The sequence below is a fragment of the Pocillopora verrucosa genome, chromosome 6 (assembly GCF_036669915.1).
Source record: "Pocillopora verrucosa isolate sample1 chromosome 6, ASM3666991v2, whole genome shotgun sequence".
Classification (NCBI taxonomy): Eukaryota; Metazoa; Cnidaria; class Anthozoa; order Scleractinia; family Pocilloporidae; genus Pocillopora; species Pocillopora verrucosa.
Window position 1 is genome coordinate 17,279,854 of NC_089317.1, and position 23,322 is coordinate 17,303,175.

Consider the following 23,322-nt stretch of genomic DNA (forward strand, 5'->3'; position numbering starts at 1 on the left):
GAAACAATGGGTACAGAGGACCATAAGAACAGGGCGCACAGAGGACCGGTGGAACAGTGATTACAGAGGACCAGAGGACTAGGGGTTTCAGACGACCAGTGGGCGCAGAGGACCAGAGGAGCAATGGGTACAGGGGACCAGAGGAACAGTGCGCACAGAGGACTAGTGGAACAGTGGGAACAGAGGAACAGGCATAGGGTAAAATATGGACTAGGCCATTGGAAAAACGATAAGAATTTTCATTTCCCTCATGTACTTTAAAGACCTAGCTCGTTTTGTATTTTATTGCGATGGGCTACATCGAAGGAGTCTTTGTTTCCTGAAAATTGTGTCTTGCAAGAGAGCTGCCATAAATTTCTATATTTGAGTTCTTTTCATGCCGTATGCACAAATGCAGGAAGAAATTTCCGCAGAATGTTCGACAGGCCGACAGTTTTGCCAGAAGTTAGCATTCAAAAGTAGCGCTATAAATATCAGAGTCGGAAGTAATGACCTTATAATAACCAAAACGTGAGCAATAATCTCTTCCTACAATTTGTATCACTTTAGCCGCTAATTAATGCATACTAATGAACACTCGTCTAATCGAAAAAAAGATAAAAAACGGAAGAGTGGGCGTGGTCCACGAAAACTCCCGTGCAATAACAAAACTCTTAATTCGTGCAATCTGTTAGCAACTTTGGGTATAGTCATATAGTCATGTAACAAGCCGCAATCGCCTCTGCTGACAGAAAGGCTGATGTAAAAATAGATCCACTTCAATAGACCTTTTCCTTATAGGGCTTGTAAAAATTTAATGTCATGTTAACCACGAGATAACCCTGATTTGCAAAACGAAACAAAATGAAAAAGTTTTATTTGTGAGAATAACTCAAGTCGGTAATTTGCTAAAGGGAAATACTTCATTTGTGAGTTTGAAATCCGTAATATTCGAAAAAGGTTATTCTGTAGTTTGCACTTCTGTGAATTTAATGATCAATGCAGTGGCTATGTAAAAATAAATTGCGCCCTTAAGCCATGAAAGGCAAACCTGTTATTTGAAAAATTATCCAGCGCCGAAGCTGTGCAGTTTTAATCACTAATGTACGAAGTGGAATGCGTGATATGATACTCAAGTGTTTGCTTATTGTATCAAAAAGGAGAAACCTGTGTATCTGAAAAGAGAGAAGATTGCTTTGTACGATTGTACCAACAATGATTTTATATATTAAAGTTATAAACGTTAAAATTGCGATAGCGCAAATGAAAACTTAGGGCTAAGGACCGGAAATTTCGTGATCTTGTCTGATAAAGTCAATGAAAAAAGGAAGATAGAAAATGTGGTATACACAGAGGGAAAGGGGAAGCAACTAATGGTGCATAAGTCTACTCAAAAGCCACACGCATAACTCAACAGTGGAGGATCGTAGACGCGATATTTTCGGTACCAATTTAAGTCCAGAGTTTAGGTGGCGGTTTTGCATTTGTATGACAAAGAAAGGAAGGAAAGCCACGGCCCAGCGCAAGAATTTTCGGCACACAAAAAGTCAGTCGAAAAACCGATTAAAATTTGTATGATCGAGTAAAAGCTACATTAATCAGTAGTGTTTACTATTAAAACCACGTCCCACCCCTCGCTGCGTAATATTCTCTCACCCCATCCTGAGTAATAACACTGTGCCTTCCACGCCTCCCTCAGTACTGATAGACTGTGTCCAACCCCTCCCTGAGTACTAATGGTGTGCTTTCTCTCTCCCCCCCCGATAAAATGGTCCACAAAATTATTCAAAAAATGGTCCCAAAAAATAGTCCAGTCTATGTTTACCCTATGCCCAGAGGAACAGTACGCACAGAAGTCCAGAGGAACAGAAGGCACAGAGGACCAGAGGAACAGTGGGTACAGGGGACCAGTGGAACAGTGGGTACAGAGGAACAGTAGGCACAAAGGACCAATGGAACAGTGGGTACAAGGGACCAGTGGAAAAATGGGTTCTGGGGACCAGGGGATTAGAGGAACAGTAGGCACAGAGGACCAGTTAAACAGTGGAAATAGTAGACCAGAGGAACAGTGGACCAGAGGACCAGAGGACCAGAGGACCAGAGGACCAGAGGACCAGAGGACCAGAGGACCAGAGGACCAGAGGACCAGAGGACCAGAGGACCAGAGGACCAGAGGACCAGAGGACCAGAGGACCAGAGGACCAGAGGACCAGAGGACCAGAGGACCAGAGGACCAGAGGACCAGAGGACCAGAGGAACAGTGGGCACAGTGGGCACAGTGGGCACAGAGGACCAGAGAAACAGTATGCACAGAGGAGCAGCAGAACAGTTGGCACAAAGGACCAGAGGAACAGTGGGCACAGAGGACCAATGAAACAGTGGGTACAGAGGATTAGAGGAACAGTAAGCACAGAGAACCAGAGGAAAAATGAGTACAGGGGACCAGAGGAACAGAGAGTACAGAAAACCAGTGGAACAGTGGCTACAGAAGACCAGAGGAAGAGCAGGTACAAACGACTAGAGGAACTGTGGGTACGGACGACCAGAGTAACAGTGGGCACAGAGGACCAGAATAACAGTAGAACAGTGAGTACAGAGGAACTGAGGAACTGAGGAACAGTGGGCATAGAAGACGAGAGGAACAGTCCGTACTGAGAACCAGAGGAACAGTGAGTACAGAGAACCATTGGAACAGTGGGCACAGAGGACCAGGAAAACATTGGGTACAGAGGACCAGAAGAACAGTTGGTACAGAGGACCAGAGGAACAGTGGGTAGAGAGGACCAGAAGAACAGTGAGCACAGGGGACCAGAACAGTAGGTGCAGAGGACCAGAGAAACAGTAGGCACAGAGGATCAGTGGAACAGTTGGTACAGGTACCCATAGGGACGATGGGCACAAAGGACCAGTGGAAAAATGGGTTCAGGGGACCAGAGGACCAGAGGACCAGAGGGTAGAAAGGACCAGAGGAACAGTGTAAACAGAGCACCGGCGGAACATTGGGGTAACCATAGGAACAGTGACTATAGAGGACCAGTGGAACAATGGGTACAGAGGACCAGAGAACAGAGGGTAGAGAGGACCAGAGGAACAGTGGGTACAGAGGACCAGTGGAGCAGTGGATACAGAGGACCAGTGGAACAGTGGGTAGAGAGGACCAGGGGAACAGTGGGCTCAGAAGAACTGTAGGTACAGAAAACTAGAGGAATAATGGGCACAAAGGACCACTGAAACAGTGAGTACAAAGAACCAGAGGAACAGTGGGTATAGAGCACCAGAGGAACAGTGGGTAAAAAGGATAAGAAGAACAGAAGACCAGAGGAACTCTGAGTACAGAGGACCAGAACAACGGAGGACCAGAAGACCAGAGGAACAGTGAGCACAGAGGACCAGTGGAACAGAGGGTACAATCAAACCAATAAAAAGGCTTGCTTAACGCGTTTACGGTTAATGATCCCGATATTGTAAGTAAATGTCCTGCAGTGACAGGCCAAGGTGACATGGGTGTGCCGTGAAACAAAAGCCTTTTGTCTTTTTATTGAAGTCTACCTTGATATCCAGATTGGAGGCAAATAACCAGAGCAAAATTTGTAGTGATTGATGATGCTCCAAGTTAACTGTTATTAGGAAAAACATGGGTATGCCGTGAAACAAAAGCCTTTTGCTTTTTTTATTGATATGTAAAAAGTTTTCATTTGACTATCTGCTGACAAGTCTTTGTATTATATTTCAACCCAGAACACAGAAACCTGTGAAGAGCGCTTCCAAGAAACCTACGAGGAGTATTCATCGAATTGAAGAAGCCGAACCAGCAATCACTGATGATGAAGTTTACTACATGTAGTCAGTCATCGACAGCAGCCGTTCTAAATACACGATTGAATCTCCGCTAAGAAGTGGACAGACAAGTAATTGGATTGAGGTAACCATGCAGATTGATAGTGGATCAGAGGCAAATTGTTTGAGAATGCCGGAAGATTTTGTAAGGATTCAAAACCGATCAGACTTGAAGAAAACTCGTGCCATTTTGAAAGCGTATAATGGAGAGCGTGTGTTTCCCAAAGGTGAAGTCTACCTTGACATCCAGATTGGAGGAAAAATAACCAGAGCAAAATTTGTAGTGATTGATGATGCTCTAAGTTAACTGTTATCAGGAAAAACATGTGAGGAGTTGGAACTCCTTTCTATTAAGAGAGAATTACTCGTCAACTCAGTTTCTGACGTGAAAGGGTTGACCAAGGATGCTATTTTACAAGAACACAACTGTAGTGTGACCTTCAAGAATGTTCTAGAAGTAGCTGTGTCATGCTGAGTCATCCCTGAATCAATACATAAATAGAATCTATTGCAATTTTACGGAACGTTCTACATCCTCAACCGTACCTATAAAAGCCGAGCTTGTAACTAGATGTAGCAAGTACTTTAGTTACTAGTATAGCCCGTCAGATATTCAATAAAGGTGTATGCTGCAGAATACAAGACGTCCGCACCTCATTGCGCTAGTTAATTGGTACCTTAGTACTCGGTACCGACAATTCATCACGGCTTCTTCTTCATTTGTTTAGTGCGCTAGTACGTAAGTACCTTAGCACTTGGTACGGACGACTCATAACGGCTTGTTCTTCCTTTGTTTAGTACGCTAGTACGTTAGTACCGTAGTACTCGGAACAGACAACTTAAGCAAATGAAGAACAAGTCGTGATGAGTTGTCAGTACCGAGTACTAAGGTACTAACGAACTAGTGCACTAAACAAATGAAGAACAAGCTGCGATGAGTCGTCATTACCAAGTACTACGTACTAACGTACTAGCGCATTAAACAAATGGAGAACAAGCCGTGATGAGTTGTCAGTACCGAGTACTAAGGTACCAACGTACTAGCGCAATAACCAAATGAAGAACAAGCTGTAATGAGTCATACTTACCAAGTACTACAGTACTAACGTACTAGCGCACTAAACAAATGAAGAACAAGCCGTGATGCGTTTTCAGTACCGAGTACTAAGGTACTAGTGCACTAAACAAATGAAGAACAAGCTGTGTCGAGTCGTCCGTACCGAGTACTACAGTACTAACGTACTAGCGCACTAAACAAATGAAGAACAAGCCGTGATGAGTTGTCCGTACCGAGTACTACAGTACTAACGTACTAATGCACTAAATTAACGAAGAACAAGCCGTGATGAGTTGTCCGTACCTGGTACTAAGGTATTAATGTACTAAAAAAATGAAGGTGCCGTGGTGTGCGCCTGTACTAACCAGATGAGCAACCTGTGGTGGGCGTTCATAACGACTACTTCATTATTAATGCACTGGCGCCTGTAACAAACGAACAACAAGCCAATGTGAGTTCCCGTTCTAAAAGCGTAAAACATATGCCACTGATTGACGCAGAACTCACTGCAAACACACAGGACACTCAAAGTTTACCCACTATCTTTCCTGAGTTTCCTTTTAAGAGGACACGCGCTCCGCTTTTACTGTTGTCCGTTTTTCATTCATTTTCTTTTTGGACTGAGATGGGGTTAAGGTTTATAGAATGGAAAAAACAAACAAACAAAAAGGCTAACATCTAGCCATCTTGACTAACGCTGAACAAAACTTCGAAAATCAGTAATTTACTCTAACACAAGAGAAAAAGATCAGTGCAACGCATTGTCAAATAAATGCTCACAACCTAGATGTTTTCTTTGTTTCAACTATTGTTACAAAATGCCAAATCTTTTTTCTCGTTTTACAATACCATGTTGCTTAAAAGAACAGGTAATGAAAAATGTCAGCTGGCTAAAAGAACCTTTAATTTTTATTGTGGAAATAAGGTGGGCGATTGCAAGCAGGAAAGATGGGCACTAAGGTAGTCAATCAAACTGGCTTCACCTTGCTGGTCATTTGATAAATAAACATAATGTCTCTATTATCTTTGTATGAGTTCTTTTTCTAAAACTGGAAATGATACTTTTGTCCAATATCACACATTGAAGGTAGCAATTTCAAACTTATGTATTTCTTTAGGCTACTTTTCATCAGAAATCCTAAGTTAGGGTGACTGGGAAAACACTTTCCTTTTTCAGTGTCTCTCAAACTCTGGAATAAATTTGTGTGGTGTTAAAAACCTTCCTGGGGAGGAAAGAAGGGTGGAAGGGAGGAAGGAAGAAGTCCTTGTCAAGGGAGGGATGTCTTCTTTAGACTGGTATCACATACAGAAGTAACTATTTGGACCAATCAATTTTATTAAACTCTTCCACGATATTGTTAATTTTCTCTTACCACAAAACTTTGAAGGTTCCGATGCAAGCGCTTAGTGAAGCAAAGAGAGAATATGAAAGCAAAGACCTACAAGATTGGGAAAAATATCGTGGGATTCAGTTCCAATTTACATCCCACTTTCGCATTCGTTCCATTCTTCCACTGAGAGTGACGCTTGCAAACCCAGATTACCGACTGCGATAAACTATGTGTGAGTGGTAAAACCTCGGGCCCCGCATAGTGTGCAAGATCTTTTTGTTACTCAGCGACAAGGGCCTGAGATGTTGGGCTCAGAATTAAGATACTGGACATAATCATTGCTTTATGTTTTTACAGAGACTTGCTTTTTGTGAATGATTTGCTCTCTGAATAATCTCAATCAACATAAAGTTTTCTCAGGGATGGAGAATGTGCACACGCCTTAATCCTGTTTCAGGGTGGCGGTATGACAGGGACATTGGTGATCCTAAGGTGTGATCTTATTACGCACATATTTAAACCTTCATTGTAAATTACCTTTCTCGTTCGCCACTTCTAAATACCACTTCTAAATATCATTTTGGTATTGATTTTTTCGAAATTCCTGTTCCCAGCCCTGTGTAGGGTGCATATCACTCTGGAATCTAATAGGTAAATGTGGGCTACATTGAGGCTAAAGTTCTCTTTAGTTCAGGTGGATAACATCCAACCACTTTTACAGAGGTTCTTTAGTTTGACTCCTTATCCTGATATTTTTTTGCCCCAGTTACAATTGAAGGTATTATTTTCTCTTTAGACAATGTATATCACTAACTTAGCAATCTAGCCAATACACCACTTCCCCGCGTCCTTAACATTAAATCGTAAAACCGACGCTCTTCACTTTTCTGTGGAAATCTTTCCCTCAGTCCCTTACGATTACAAGTTGCTCGCAAATATATCACAACAATTGATCAACCTAATCTCTTTGCTGGAGGAAACTTCGATCGCGTGTCGAAACTAATAACTACGTAGTTGCCCCAGAAACCTTCTACCATCCTCTGAATCAATCCGATGCAAATCTTGACCAATCAAGACTTTACAACTCGTGTCTTCTTGTGCTTCAAGGAATGCACTGTTTTTTTTCTCTGAGCTTTGATATGCGCTTTGCGATGTTTAGCTTTACTGTGATTGGCTATTGAGTTGTGTTTACTCAGATATAGATTTTTAAAAACGCTCTAATCGCAAGCAGAGGAAGGGACAGACTATGGCTGCAGGAAGGTTCGCTCGTTAGGGAGATTCGCTTACTAATATCTTACTGGCACTCAAGAGCATCCCAGGTGGTTTTTTGGTTATAGATTATAAATTTTGCTCCCCAAACGCGAGTATCACATGCATCTTACGAGACTCCCTTGTAGCACAACGAAGCGTTTCATTTCTTATTATTGAAGACGAAGATGCATATTTCTATATTTTGCAATATTCATTTATTCCAATATTTTCTACATTACGTATAGCCTCCCAGAATCTCTCTTCGTCCCGTCGTCCGAGAGGAAGAGAAAGAAAGACGGAGAGATAAGGGGTCTTAGTATAGATCAATGTGTTTAGAGTCCTATTCCTCGTTTAATTAATGAAAATTAGAATAATGAAATCTGTTTAAAACACCTCATTCTACGAAACTTATTTAAAGTTGAAATACTTAATCTGAAAAAGATCACAGAAAACTAAAGCTATTCACTTGAAAAATCTAAAAAATAGATTTACAATACTTCATTTTCTCTGCTTTTGGTCCCCTCTCCTCCTTCTGAAGGCAAAGAAGAAAATCGAACTCGATACAACACCATTCTTTTTAACAACTGTACGTCGAAACTGGCTAGGTCCCCCCATTTCAGTTTAAAATACCATTCTGTTGATCAAACTGTTGAGCGTTGACGTAAAAGCGAGCGGGTCAGTATAAACAAAGTAGCCTACACATAGTCGCGGAAGCAATTACTACTTTGCCAAACCTCGCAATGGTCAAGGGAACTAACAATTACCTTATATCCTACAATAATAACTCATTACTTAGCGAAAAGGTTATGACAGGCGACGTAATAATAGCCAAATTGATTTCAGCTAATTAAGGACACACGGATCCTTTATTAAGGAGCTAGAGCTAGTCGATTTTTCCTTTCTAATATCCACTGTGTGTCGAGTTTAATTCAGGGATCAATCTTCAGACAGATTGAAATAGAGGAAAATTGCTAATCTGAATGACGGGTAATGAGTGCTAGTCACAACTTGGCGGATGCAAAGAGTTTCTCCTTGGTACCTTCTAATAAGAATGACCTCTATAACATACATTTTACCAAGTAGTCATAGCCGAGGATGGGTAATTCCATTTAAATAACCTTAACATATGCAAGCCTACGAGTGTTCAAAAAAGCTCTCTGTAAACAGTTAAAGTGTAATTAAATTTGTATAGAATAGTTGCCTTTAAAAAAATGTTATTTTTAAATTAATTTTTGTAACAACTGAATTCAACTGTAAAAGTAAGAGCAAAATATGACTGCCATTCTCTGAATTTCTTACTTTTCGTATTTTCGAGTAATTTTCACAAGTAACTCTTTACATTCTGTCGCTGTTGGTCTCTGGTCTGGATCAGGATTGCAGCAAGATATCATAAGATTGGTCCACTCTGCTGGAGGAGCGAAGCTGCCGTCTCCTACGGGGCCTCTAGATAGATAACTTTTGACCTCTGTCGGCGGAGGGATTTCTTCATCGTTCTCAATAAGGTCGGCAAATATTTCTTTACCGTACCACATTTCCCACATCATGATGCCAAAGCTGTACATGTCCACTTTTGAGCCGTACGGGATGCGTTTTCTTACTTCCGGCGCCATGTAAAACAAGGTCCCGCATTGGGTACCCGTGATCGAGCTTTCAGACTTCGCCCAACCAAAGTCTGCAATTTTGATGACTTTGTCTTTTGAGATCTGCAAACGAGGAAAGACAGCATCTCAAATTTGCAAGAAGAAACATTTAATTTGCAAATACAGTCGAACCTACCGTAAGCGCACACCCGTAATGTCTAGTCTGGGTGGTCGCTTCCAGGAGGTGGTCACTTTCCCAAGGTCAGGCCACAGGAGGGTCTATGTTTTAAGTAATCAATTTGCACATGGTGACCGGACCCTTTTGCCAGCGCTTATCAAAACCTACGTGTCAACATATAGTAGTAACTTTCAGCGGCTCATTCAGGGTAAAAATCCTAGTATCTGTACATGTGGTGATTGTTTTGTATCTCACAAATGGCTTCAAAACATTGTATACTCAATGCAGAAAGGCCAAAGTTCACTTCAACTTGTTGTAAAGCGCCATGGGCAAATTGATACAGCACTTTACAAATCCTCCATTATTAATATTATTATTATTATTATTATTATTATTATCATTATTGTTATTATTATTATTATTATTATTATCATTATTATTAGAAAACAATTGAAACTTGTAAACAAGCATCTCTAGAAGTACTCGCTTCCTAGAGGTGGTCGCTGTCGAGAGATTCTATTTATGGTGATTTGACTTGGAAACTTTTGGTATTTTAAAAAGTGTTCGCCAACGAAAGGTGGTCGCTTACGAGAAATGGTCGCAAAGGGAGGTTCGACCGCATACCTCCTCGTGGTTTATTCAAGTTGCTAATAGCTGAGTTCACAGAAAGATTTCATGTTAATCGAAACAGGAAATATTATTGCTACAACGTGTATTAATATATTTAAACTTGTGTTTTAAGAAAAGGGTATAAAGTTTACTTCCGTCGGGACTGTGACAAAGGTAAGGTGCGAAGAAGGCCCCCAAGTTTCCACCTTTGAGTGTCAGCTCGTTTAATTTGCTATTCATATCTCCTAGGGTTTATTTCCTTCTTTTCCGTCCGCAGACCCATTTTTCCTGTGTATCCCACTAGGATCGTTAAGTCGTGTAGAGGTGTTCAATTCATTTACCCATTAACTCATCATTGATTTTAAATGGAGCTTGAAACTAAAAGAGAGCTCCAAAGAAAACGCAGAAAAACCACAGAGGTAACAAAAAAAAACATGGAAATCTAAGGAAAAGCTAACACAGATCGAGTTTAGGAAACTGGAAAAACGTCAGCGCGAGCTTTTAAACAGATGTAATTATTATTTAAATCAGCTCATATAAATACAATCATCATTTTCAAAAGTGTAAAACAACGACAGCTCTTTCAAGGTCGAGAGAATAAATAGATTATTGCTAATGCATTAACAAACCAGCATGTTGGACAGCTTAATATCCCGATGAACAATGCCTAGATCGTGAAGAAATTCCAGCCCCAGTAAGATATACAAGGTACATCGAAGTATTTTAACTGCTGCATCCTCCGTCATCCAAGGAGTGTTTCTTTTTTTGTTGACGATTTGATCCTTCAGACTTGAGGCGCACAACTCAAGGACGATATCCAAGGAAATCAGCCGGCCATTTTGAACATTCATGCACACTCCATGGAAAGTCAAAATGTTTTTATGTTGTACTTGCCTGTGTGACGGGAAAGAAAGAAAACCGTTTTAATTACTCTTCAGCATTGCAATGTAAGCTTTCCTTTCTAAAGTTACTCAGAAAATACGATATAATATAACTGATTATGCCGGTGTTAAAGCCGTAGCGAGAACGTTTCCAAGTTCCGGTGCACTATGTGCCTCTTTACCTATCACCCATATGTATTCGGACAAACAGCGGTATATTTGAAGACCTTTGAGGTAACTTTGTGTGGCATTTAAAACGGTGCAGCTCAAAAGACAAGAAGCAGACTTTTAAAGTATGGTAACACCAGGAAAATTTCCTAAGTCAGTGTGTGCAGTTGTTTGACTGTCTTACTATCTGTTTAGCTATCCAGACACTCATACCTTAATATTCCTGCTTCTTCAAGAAACCAAGCAACACTTTGTGGATGAAGCTCTTGTTGTAGCCTTTTTACAGCAACACTCTGTCCTTTTAGTGTTCCCTTGAAGACTTTGGCTGAGCTTCCTATTCCTAGCACTTCTTCCATATTGCAAGAAAGCTTTTTGCCATCGATTTGGCCAGACGGGTACATGACTGGTACTCCGTTTTGGATGGCGTCAAACAAAAGGTTGTCGCTCATATTCCGCAGTTCCCAAGACAGGTCGACCATGGCCCTCTCTTCCAGGGCCTTCTCTTCCAGGGCTTCTTCATCTCCTGATTCATCTACTATCCTCCTGAAAGTCTCACATTGCTGATCGTATTTACTGATGATCGCTGAATGGCATCTCTTTATTTGGGAAATTTGATTTTTTTCGTTAGCTAGTTCTCTTTGGACATGATCCCGTAGACTTTCTTTAATGAAAGACTTTAGAAACTGGGGGGAAAGTTCTTTTAAAGCTTTACAAGGATCTTCCCTGAGCTGATGTTCCTTGAGATACTTTGCGACGGCCACATAACCGAAAGCGGGTGCAAAGAGAGCTCCTGCAGCTAAACCAACAGGAATCAACACTGGCATAAAAACTACACCAGCTGCCACAATCATCTTTTTCATTCTTGCGTAGAAAGGCAAACACATTCTTCCAGAGCGCAATTCAAAGGGAACAGACTGATCCTCTGAGTCAAGAACACGGTCAATGTCACAAATGCCCTTTTGAAGATCAGAGAAATATTGGAGACGTTTTTTCTCCAGGTCTGCACGAGCTTTCGCGAAATGTTTTTCTTTATTTTCCACGCTTTTAAGCAAAGAATGTAATCTTCGATCTATGCATTTACCAAGTTCGGATTTGATCCTTCGGGAACTATGACGATGACCAATAACAGGCAAGTCCTTTTCGGACCAATCGCAAAATTTTTTCTGAACTTCTTCAGATCTCAAGTAAGACGTAAGCTTTCTGCACAGTTCTTCCTCGTGGAAATGAATAGCATTGTCAATTTCATGGATGTGAGAGCCTTTCTCAAGCTCTTGCAGTAACTCATTAAGTTCTTCCCTTACCTCAAGGCATTCTCTTCTATTCCTTTGAGTACTTTGTATTTGTACATTTGCCAAATCCTTTAGCCAGCTAATCTGGCCACTTATCCAGCTGTTGATTTGAAACAAAGTTAATTCCGTATTCGATCATTTTAGATACAGATCAAGTCGCAACCCACCCTTAAAAGGACCAGTGGCTGAAAGTTATGCAGGTGCTACCCTTGACTTTAAACTCTTGGCCTTTTTCTCTGCCAGGCTGGTTTAAAGGGGGCAATGACTGCCTTCAAGCGAAAATCCTAACTGATAGTGTCTGCAATATCAATAGAAGCCCCTTCCAAGATGTCTTGACACTCTACCACCCTTACGCTATTGAATCTTCCCTGCCTACTGACGGAGCAGTGAGAAGGAATGAGCCTGACGGCTAGTCAAGTTAAACAGTGCATTTTCTAAGTAAGCTTGGAAGCCCCGTTCACCTTAAAAGCAATTTAGAATAGGCTGAGGAGTCCAAAACCAACCCTCTCCACCCCTGTGCTTTGGACGCACAACAGCCGCTGACCAACCCTCTAATGGGCCAGTCCCTGTGCTGCGTATCGGTGCTGTCCTTGACAATAAGCCCCTCCATTTTCAGCTTAGAGGTTTTTGCGAATCCTCGTACACCTGCTACTTCGGACTCTCGACCACCCCCAATGGGTGTTCACCACTAGCAGAGGTGGGGCAGGGCAGGAACCTGACTGTTAACCTTGCAACACAGCGGGCATGTTTTGCGAATCCAAGCAGATGTATCTGTGCAGACTCAACAAAACATACCCAAAAGTGCAGCAAGTTTCACCTCCCTTCCCAAGCCCCCTACTTTGGAAACTGAAAATTCTCCCCTATCCGCCCGCTACAGTGATCTAGTCCACCATCTGAGCTGCAGGAGGGCATGAGCCTGACTTTAAATCGTGGGAGACAGTCCAAGACACAGAGTGATCACCCACTAACTGAGGTGTGACAGAGCAGGAGCCTCACTGTCAATCATTCAAGACAGCGGGCGAATTTTTGCAAATCTGGTTTTTAAAAGATTAAATTTGTAAATTTGAATCAATACGTTCTGAAATTCGTTTCCCATAGATAAGATTGTCAAACAAGAAGCTTTTTTTTACTTACAGATAGAAGAAGGTAGCTTTCATTTTTACATCACGGAGTAAAAGGTCCTGAATTGCACAAATGAGCGTGTACAGATCATCATTCATCTTGCCTGACTCCATTAGCTCCTCTTTTGCTGTGTTCATAGATATTCTGACCACTTGACATTCTTCATCAAGTTTGGGAATTCTTTCCCTTAGTCTGCGTATGATGTTCTTTTGGAGCTCCTCTGTTTCGGTTTTGTCATCTTTTCCTTCCATTGCATCCCACTTGTTGCAGACGAAAAGAGCAGATTCAGCAGTGATGCCTGGTTCTTCTCTTCCTTCGTAGAGCTTCTTCCATTCATCCAATACTCGAAGCTAAAAAGTGAAAAAGTTAAGATGAAATAAAATGTCTAACAGAAGACTCTTGGCGTCTCTTGTCAAGTAATCCCACACTTTCCCTTAGTTGTTGTTCACTCTCTACATCAACATTATACTCCACTTTCTTTCTCTTTTTTAACGGATCTGATGTTTATCAACTAATTCTTGTATTTAATAGCATACTCATTGATATAACAATTTTCTACATTTTCTAAAGTTTTTCATCAGCAGAAGGAGATGTAACAGTGAGCTCAATTTTGGGGTTATCCTTTCTGTTTTTGTATACCTGGCTCTATTTGTCAGACAAATGCCATTTTAACCTTGTATTTAGTTCTTCACATGTTGAACCTACGTATAATCTACCGTCATCAAACATTATCTTATATATCTTACCATTCTTGTATAGACTATTAAACTTACTATTTGTCAGTTCCAACGTAGGTTGTTCTCTAGTAACATATCTATTGTTTAGCTCTTTGAAGTTCAGACGAATGAATTCAAACCTTCTGGTACGAGATAATGCAGTATACAATTGTTTTTTAATCTATGCGCTTGACATCATATATATTATAGTTCTCAAAGCTTGCAACCTTGATTTAACATTTTCCAAAGCTTTGTTAGTATATGACAACACAATACAATCATCTGATTGTTTTACCAACTCACCAAGCTTTTATGTTTCACCATTACCAGCCTGTTCATTATATATACATCCTTTACCCAATCTGTTCTCATAGTCATCAATGCACATGTTTTCTCTTTAATGCATCTCAATGTATGTTGGCTTGGAATCTGTCTCAAATGCTTTGCCAATCTATTTTGTGCTAACCTTAATATCTTTCTTGTTCCTGAATTTCATTTTATTGTTTGTAATATAAATACTAACTTTATTATAACCATAACACACAGTATTCTTTGAACAACAGCAATCAATGAGCTACAAACACTCTAGTATGGCTTCTGATACCACAAAAAGGGTCAATACTGGTATTATCAGAAAACAATTGTTTACAAGCCTTTACAGTGATGAATAGTAAGATTCCTCTCTTTATTCATGGCAGATGTCCAACTACACATAGCAGTATCATATTCTCTACATATAAAACCATGGCTGATCTTGCTGATTTAAAACGTGCTATGTTGTAATGAAAGTAAAAGCAATGTCTCTGGTGGATTTAAGAGGGGTGGGGTGGGGGGTGGATTTGGTCGTACCTCTTAGACTGAGAAATTGCAAATGTAACTAACCCTTCAACTCCCAAAAGTGATTAAACTATTAGCCATCTTTTTGGCTTCAGCTTCTGGTAATTCATCCAATGAACTTAATACACCCCTTGAAAGTATCTGGTTTTAAGGCTCTTTTGGTCGTGATTTTGTATTTTATCTGTGCGATTGGCATGTGCAGTACCTCTACTAAGTATCCTACTAGATTAGCACTGTAAAAACCTGCTTCTATAATCATGGGTGTAATAGTTGATTACAGTCTCATCAATATAAAACTCACCACATTTTTCCCGATCACTCTTACAATTAAAGTTCTCTACTGCATCATAAATACTGTGCAAAGGTATTATGGGTATCATTTAATAGCACATTGGGATAGGAATTAGAGATGTCCACAATTACTAAATTATATGGTATATCATCTGTTGAACATCATTGTAATGCCCTTGGATAAAAGTCATCCAGCATTTGTTTAGCAGTCTTAAAAATACATTTAGTTGCTTGAGCAATGCATTGGATATACTGGGATATGATTGGTTGGTCCAAAGAAAGTCATACATCTTATGCCTATCATACAATTTATCACATATTGATCTCTCACATAATACATACTCATCATTCATCACATTAATATTTTTATCATGATCAGTGAACCCATCTAAATAGTTATTATTGTTCCAATGTAAGTATTCAAGGTAATAGTTTGATTTCTCGATATACCCATTAACAGCATCAGGCATTCTCACATCTTCAGGTAGTACAATGATATTATTTTTTTCATTCATATTTTCAATGTCATCAACTGATTTCAACTTTGTGATGTTCTCATGTCTTCAGGTCCATGTGATATCCGACATGTGCTTTAACAGATCACTAAAACTCCTCTGATTAACCTTTGTTGGAGCTATCTTCAAATTATAATCAGTAACAGGGCAACAATGATGATCTTTAACAGTGTACACCACAGTTATACCCGTTCTTGTATTACTGTTTGTGAAAGTAAGGAATTTCTTGTAGGTACTATCAAATGGATGAACGGATACATCACCATGGCATTCCCTGGCCCAATGACCAAGCTCTTCAGTGGTTGTTCTTGGGTCATATTGCATATGTAACCAGATATCTCATTTTTCAGTTTTTTAAAAAGTATGTTGATGCCTTTGCAAACAATATTCTGAATGGCTCTGAGACTTTCTTAGTTGATATTAATTTGAATAATAACTGTATTAAGAATGTGCATACACCCACCTCAAATGATGATGCAGTTATTAAGGTATTTTGGGAGACAACATACAGAAAAAAAAGTGATGATAACCAATTATTGAGATTTGGAAGTGGTAACAGATGGGATTCTGATGGTAAGACCATTTATGACCAGAGTAGAGTTCAATATGATGATGCATGAGGCTGTGACCTTGAAGCAGACGAAAGATATAACAAATAAGAAAATAGATATAGATGATCTGTTACCCCAGACATTGAAAAGCATGTTATTAATACCAGATTATGACAGCAATGATAATAGTGATAAGCATGCAGTGGTCAACAAGAAATATGCTGATAGTAAAACCTTTACTTTGGTTTTGATATGAAAGGCAATAAGGAGATTAATGTAGTGGACCAAACAAGTGCAACAGATGGAAGCAATGAAAGCTATGTTGATACAAAAACAAGTAGTTCGTTGAAAACTGATTGTACGAGGGTGATGACTGGTAATTTGAATATGAATAGCAGAAGTAAGAATTATGTCAAACAGTCACAGGTGCATGAAAGCACACATGCTGCTGATGTTAATTTTATCAATACAACTATCAACAATAATAATAAACAAAGAGCTACTAATTATCAGAAGTATGTTAATGATAGATTAAATCAGTCTGTTGGAAGTACAGATTTGGAAACACATTTGTATACATTAAGAGCAAAAGTGGGCAGTTTAGTGGTGAAGATGATATCACAGGGCTTAAATTCATTGATCAAGACTTTCATCAGTTCAGTAAAAAAAACCTATGAAATGAAACTCAATTTAGATTCCGGCCAAGGATGTTATTCATCTCATGTTGGTTTGAATATGTATGAAGTAGTGCAGAGACAATTTCTAGGGTTTCAACTAATTAATTTGCAGATCACACCAGATCATTGGTTCATATAAACAAGTACAATAATGTAACAACTAACCATTTGATGAGGGATTTGGTATTGCAAAATAAGTCAATTCTGGCTTATTCACAGGATTTGGTCATTCATGTCATAGTTTATGGCATCCAGGATATTACAGTGATGTTCCATTGAGCATGTGGGATAAAAAGTTTGAAATAACTAATGGTATACTCTTGATTTCATAACGCCTGTTAAAATGACCTAAAGAGTTGAAAATACAAGATGCAGCTAATGATGATAATCCTATTACAAAGAAAGTGTTTGATGATAAACAAGCAAAATGTTTACTGTTATTGCAACAACGGTAACGATAATGGTACTTAATAGTAGGACCAGTTAAAAGTGGAGGTAATGTTTTAATATCAAATAGCACGCATTTTTCTTTTGTCACACATAGTGGTCATATTACTTTCAATGTATCCATTGCTGGATACAAAGCAAAGATAACTGTATCCAATGGTGGGATATGTTAGATGATTGTCCTTATTGTCAACTTCTTTTTAAAAAGTCGGTTAAATATGTATAAACATATATTATATATATCATATGGGTAATTTTGCTGTTGGTGATACAAGACAAAATAGAGTGATCAGTATACGTGGTCCACCAGGTTTGCAAGGTTTTGAGGGACCAAAAGGTGAGCCTTGTCTACAGGGTCCAAAAGGTGACAAAGGAGATTTTGGGTCTGATGGAAAGACAGCAATGGCTGCTGATATCAGGATGGTTAAAGATAAAATCATCAATTTAGTATCACCAACTAATGATATTGATGCTGTAAATAAATCATGCATGGATAACATTAGACATTTTCCTGTTTTTTACTACAATTATAAATTAAATATATTTAACTATTTGCCATATATTAAGTTCAACACTTCAGAATGAACTATTTCACATCCATCATATTTCACAGTTTTTGATCTCTACAAAAAATTCAAAATAAAAAAAAATGGATATTTATGAAATCATTCATTTTGCTTATTACAAAAGTAACATTGATAATGATGCATTAGTATTAACTACACACACTGCAGGTGGAAGACCATCATATAATGTCATGTTTGAATTTAACTCAGATAATCAATGGGTAACTTTTACAGGTACCGGTATCTTGGTTACTTTACATAATCTGAATTAATTTGCATATTATTTAATATCTGTTTCATGATGAAATTGATATTAATCATCCGTTTTCTATTGCTATTGATCTGTAGTAACACATGGTTTATCTTTTAAAACACAACTATCTTCTTGTTTTTATTCTCTGTGGTTATTTCTAGATCATATTTTTGGTTGTAAATTAAATATGACTTTATTAAGGTAGTATATTCTATAGTACACAGATTTTCTTACTATGTTACATTTGTTATCATGAAAGCTGCAGAATTCTTACAAAACTACTGTCATAAGTATCATCTGAATGATCACTTTATGAGTATTCATTATCTGAATATGTTTCTTCAGAATCCATGTACACTGTCACATATTACATGAAAAATACATGGCCTTATAAAAAAGGTGAGTAACTACTTTATGAGCTGTGGATGATAAAAGTTGCCTTAAATAGCCGCCCCATATGTAGCATGAGATTTCGGCATTACAGCACCTGCACTATTTCCACTTGGACATACTGGACTCTGATTGATGCATTCTGGTTTGCTTGCTATTTTTCTTTGTTAATTGTTACAAGTAATAATGGTGAATATATGAAAATTAAACATTCTGTTAATGTTGTAAATTCTTGAGCGCCACCACTAATTTTCAGTAATATTTACTAAATTTCGATGTGCAAGTTCAACAGGTTTGTAAAATGCTTGACATTGCTTACCATGTCCTCTTGCAATCCTTCGGCCTGTGGACTGTTTATCATGTAAATGAAAGCATTAGCTTGAGAAAGGTTGTCCATAAAAATACTTTTAACATGATCTGATTCACCAATTCCTGGGCTGTTCACAATCACTATACCACCCTAAATTAGAGAAAGAGGATTAATAAATTATGCAATTCGAAAAAGCCAAAAAAGTGCAACATCCCTGTCAGGAAAATAAATCTAAAGCAAATCTTAATCTGAAAAAGGTTCAAGAAATCTTCAAGCTCCATTGTTGGAGGCCAAAGGGAAAAAGGAAAGAAAAAGTGACAAAATGTCCTTTAAAGGCCAAATGTGGTAAGTCTCCTGGGACAAATGCTCTAGAGAATTATTTGAATCTTCAATGTACAGTTGCTAAACTTTTAGAATTCTAGGTATAGTTTGAGGGTCTTAATGAAGAAACATAATCAGGTATTTTGTTAAGGCTTGGTGATCTGATTAAGTAAACTTGAAAGAAATTATGAAGTCTCAATAAGATTAAAATGATGGTTATTATTATAACCTTCCTTTTCATACATAGTAGATAATAGAGGATTGATGATTGATTGAGTAACATTCTTACCTCTAATAATGTGTTGGGAAGCATTATCTCTATTTTCTTGCACCAATCTTCATCCTTTGTTGACTTTTGAATGTACTCTTTGATTTGGTCCTCAATGTTTCCTCCCTTGAGGATACGTTTATGTTCACTCTTGTTGGAAAAGTGCAGCACAATTTCCTTCTCTGAACCATGGGATATTTCACAGGTAGTCATAGTCTCTTTCTGGATATTGGAAGGAAGAAGTTGCTCACCAAGCAATAGATTGATCAGACTGTTCCTACCAGCACTGGTCTCACCTGTTAAAAAATATGAGATACATACTGTGAATATGATCCACAATTAGCTGTTATTAACTGTACACAATACTGCTCCAACCACAGTACTAGAATGGCCTATAATAGAGATCAAAGAACAAACCATACATGTTGGATTGGTGCATTGATAGTAATTGCACTTCAGATCAGTATTACAGGCAGCAATGTGGAGTCTTTGTTGTTTAAAATACAATTTGGAGGCTACTATGATTTTACCTCAAGTGTCTGCTAAGGAGAAATTAAAAACAAAGGAAATCATAACCCCTAACAATATCCATCACTGTTTTCATCAATGTCCACTTGCAAGAATGTTTAGATACAAAGTTAGTGTGCTAATTCAAACTAGGTTTTGTGAAGGCAGCCATATGTATAGGGCTGTCTGCTTATAAGTGTCTTTTGGCCAGCAGTGCAGATGTTGGCTTCAAGTGCACAAATGTTTTCGCTTGGAGAACAGTGTACCCTATGGGTACCTATTTTTAAACTTACCAGTGATGAAAATGGTACATTTCTCCCTCTCAAGGTCTGCAAGACGTCTTTCAGCACCAGCCTCAAATACCTGATTGCCTTCTGGAGTAACCAAGTTAGTTTGCTGCTGAATTTCCTTCACTTTAAAATAGTATTGTTTCAGTATACGTAGCTGATTTTGAGTATCCTCCAGGTCTTTTAAGATCCATTGATATCCCTAGTATAAAAAGATAGATGAAAATAAATAAACCTGGAAAAAAAAATACCTTGCCAACCCTAATTAAGCCAGTATAGTGTTTTGCAGTACTCGGCCTTGGATGAAGTCCTGCCTCAAGGGTAAAACAATGCCACTCGTTTGCTTCAAATAAAGCTTAAAAACTTTAACTAGAAAATTTCTCATTTCTTCCATCAGCTGCAGAACGTTCAGACACATCAATTGATCTGATGCCAAAATAGATTGGTTTCGTAACCGTCCTAACTCTACCGCTGATCTACAGGCTTTCGACTAAAGATAAACATTCAAACAGTTCTAAAAAGGAGGCCAAATCCATCATAATCTAGCACAGTTATTGCTGCCTTGCTTATATATACTTCTCACCATGGGGTTGCTGAAGAACAGCAAATAGAAATAAATCCAGCCAAATTAAAGCGTTAATGACTGAGAAGTAGTCTTCAGGTTAAGGAAGAGGTATGGGAGATAAAAGATTTTTTGCAGAGACAAAGCATACAGGGTTTTAAGCAAATCCGTGTCGTTATAGACCATTTCTAAAAAAGAATCCACCACAAAAACTGCTCGTAAGACACCAGTGATCTTTTGAGTATGTCCCCATTCTTGTTACATGAATATATTCGGACAATTTTACATAAAGCAGAAGATCAGTGAGACAGAGATAACAAATGTGGTAAACACACTCTGTTGTCAGGTGTAAGATGCACAACTAATCAGACGAACATGGTTGTATGTTGTTCAAAATATTTTTAGCTTTAAAAGAACCAAACTGAATGTGAATACTATCGAAAGCTTGAGCCTATTTGTGTGGGTGAATAAAATCAAGAGCTTTCAGTCAGCCTGTAGCTCAGAATTAGACGTGCTTCGATAGACGCTTACCGCGTTAAGAGGTCTATGTGTTGTTCTCCTCGCCATCGTGATCTCGACTGTTGCGGATTCCGCCTAATGACAGAGATATGTCGACGGGCTTCGAAAGATTTTAGAAAACATTTACTCCGAATCTGTCTCCGATTCTCGTCCTGACTGTGAATTAGTTGAAAGTATTGAAGAAAACCGTTTGCTGCGCCTTACTTACTATGCTAATGAGAGCAGTAGTGAAGGACAGGTGCAGCTCAAACATCTACACTCTAAACTAGCTCAGAGAAACGGGGAATGGGGAAGGTTGACGTAACCCGGAAGTACTAAAACATGGAACGACCTAAAACCACCTAAAACTACCTACAGCTACCTCAAAAATTTCAACAACCACCTCAAAAACATCTACAGCCACTCGCAAACAATCTAAAAGAAGGCATAAATATCTAAAATAAGGCGAGACGACAACATGTCACATACATGAAATACGAGAATCGAACAAAACCTCCACCTCCCCCTGAAATGGTACTCTCCCTGGTCCCTTGTACAATCAACCATCTCACGAAATGAAATGCGAGAGCATGCTAATTCTATTTTATAAAGAACTTTACAAGCAGACGTTTTGGTTCACGTTTCAAAAAATTGAACTATCAAGTTACCAAAAATAATAGAGTAAGATAACAAACTCGTAGTCAAACGCTCGAAACGTCAGCTTTTTTACCCTTTACGGGGGCTAATTTACGTTTGCAACATAGTTGATAATACTAAATTAACTCGTAGTCAAAAGATTGACTTGACTTGGCTTTTTCTACCCTGGGTACCAGCAGACGTTTTGGCTCACGTCTACCAAAAATATGAATAAGAATGGTCATTAAAATATTTTAAGCGAACTGTGCGTACCTTTGGGATCTTGGCACGAACGCCATCGTGCTGGCATTCATACAGCATGCAGTTGTACGAGTGGTGCCACTACCGCAATAGTGACTCACGTTTTGCTCCTGCTAAATTTCCGATGCTGAGATAATAAATGGAGAAAAACAATAACTTGGACCAATACATAATCAACTGAAGCGTGAGCCAAAATGTCTGCTCGTAAAGTTCTTTTATGGTATATGTGATTGCACTACGCGTCTGTTAAAATCATATATTAGTCTCGATGAGAAACGCGATTATTTGTATTTTCATTGAATCGGCAGTCACTAAATTGAGTCACACAACCAGATCAACATTTAATATTATCCACTTACAACGGAAAGCTGGAATTTAATGGAATATCACTCGTATGACAGTCCAAAAACATAAGCTGTCAACCAAGTTTGTTTTCTAAATGTGTTGTGGAAGTGTAACGAGAGAACTAGCAACAGGGACGAAGAAATTTAGGTGTACTTCACTTGACACAACTGATAACCATGCATAGAGTATCGGACAAATTAAATTCAGAAAATTAATTTACAAACTACCGGTAATTATGTTTACACCAATTATGTTTACGCCCTACTAAATGCTAAGTGTTTCTCTCAAGTTGCCTGAAATTGTTATCATAGTTTGGATAGAGGTCGTTTGGAGGTTTCGCTGCCACTGTATTTCACCGTCGCAAAATTCCTTGTAATGACAAAGGTAGTATTTAAAAGCATTACGAGAGACTAGAAAAAATTACTTCGAATCTGTCTCCGATTCTGGACATGACCGTGAACTAGTCGAGAGTATCGAGCACAACCCTTGCCTTCGTCTTACTTTGTCTTACCTCATTGTTAGCCAGAGAAACAGTGAAGGAAAAGGGTAGCTCAAGTGCCTTCACCACGAAGTAGCCCAAATTGAAGGAGAAAGGAGGAAGGTTGACTTAACCTAAACCTGTCAACATCGACGGATATCAATTGACAGAGGTCGCCAACATAGAGAATCTTTCAAGAGAACAACACTTTTACTATAATGATGGTAAAAGTGTTGAAATAGTGATTCCACTGAATCTTTTTCTCACCACCCGTATCAGATCAAGCCTTACGATCTTAATTAATTTTTATCTGGTCTAGAATAT

At 38.9% G+C, this 23,322-nt stretch overlaps 1 protein-coding gene across 3 annotated transcripts; it reads right to left on the reverse strand.

Annotated features, from left to right (window-relative positions):
- Positions 1 to 7,658: 7,658 nt before the first annotated feature.
- LOC131775137 (uncharacterized) lies at positions 7,659 to 21,771 on the reverse strand. 3 transcript variants are annotated; one of them, XM_059091224.2, is made up of 8 exons: positions 21,312 to 21,771; positions 20,225 to 20,420; positions 19,446 to 19,720; positions 18,845 to 18,985; positions 13,295 to 13,632; positions 11,085 to 12,260; positions 10,452 to 10,716; positions 7,659 to 9,158 (listed from the first exon to the last, which is right to left on the reverse strand). In XM_059091224.2, the coding sequence occupies exons 1-8, from the start codon at positions 21,345 to 21,347 to the stop codon at positions 8,751 to 8,753; spliced, it is 2,835 nt and encodes a 944-aa protein (XP_058947207.2). In that variant the 5' UTR covers positions 21,348 to 21,771; the 3' UTR covers positions 7,659 to 8,750. The 3 variants fall into 3 exon arrangements, with proteins under 3 accessions (XP_058947207.2, XP_066025342.1, XP_066025343.1); XM_066169245.1 differs by lacking the exons at positions 19,446 to 19,720; positions 20,225 to 20,420; positions 21,312 to 21,771 and adding exons at positions 16,105 to 16,270; positions 17,035 to 17,073 and having other exon boundaries at positions 18,845 to 18,876; XM_066169246.1 differs by lacking the exons at positions 18,845 to 18,985; positions 19,446 to 19,720; positions 20,225 to 20,420; positions 21,312 to 21,771 and adding an exon at positions 16,105 to 16,930.
- Between the last annotated feature and the right edge of the window lie 1,551 nt (positions 21,772 to 23,322).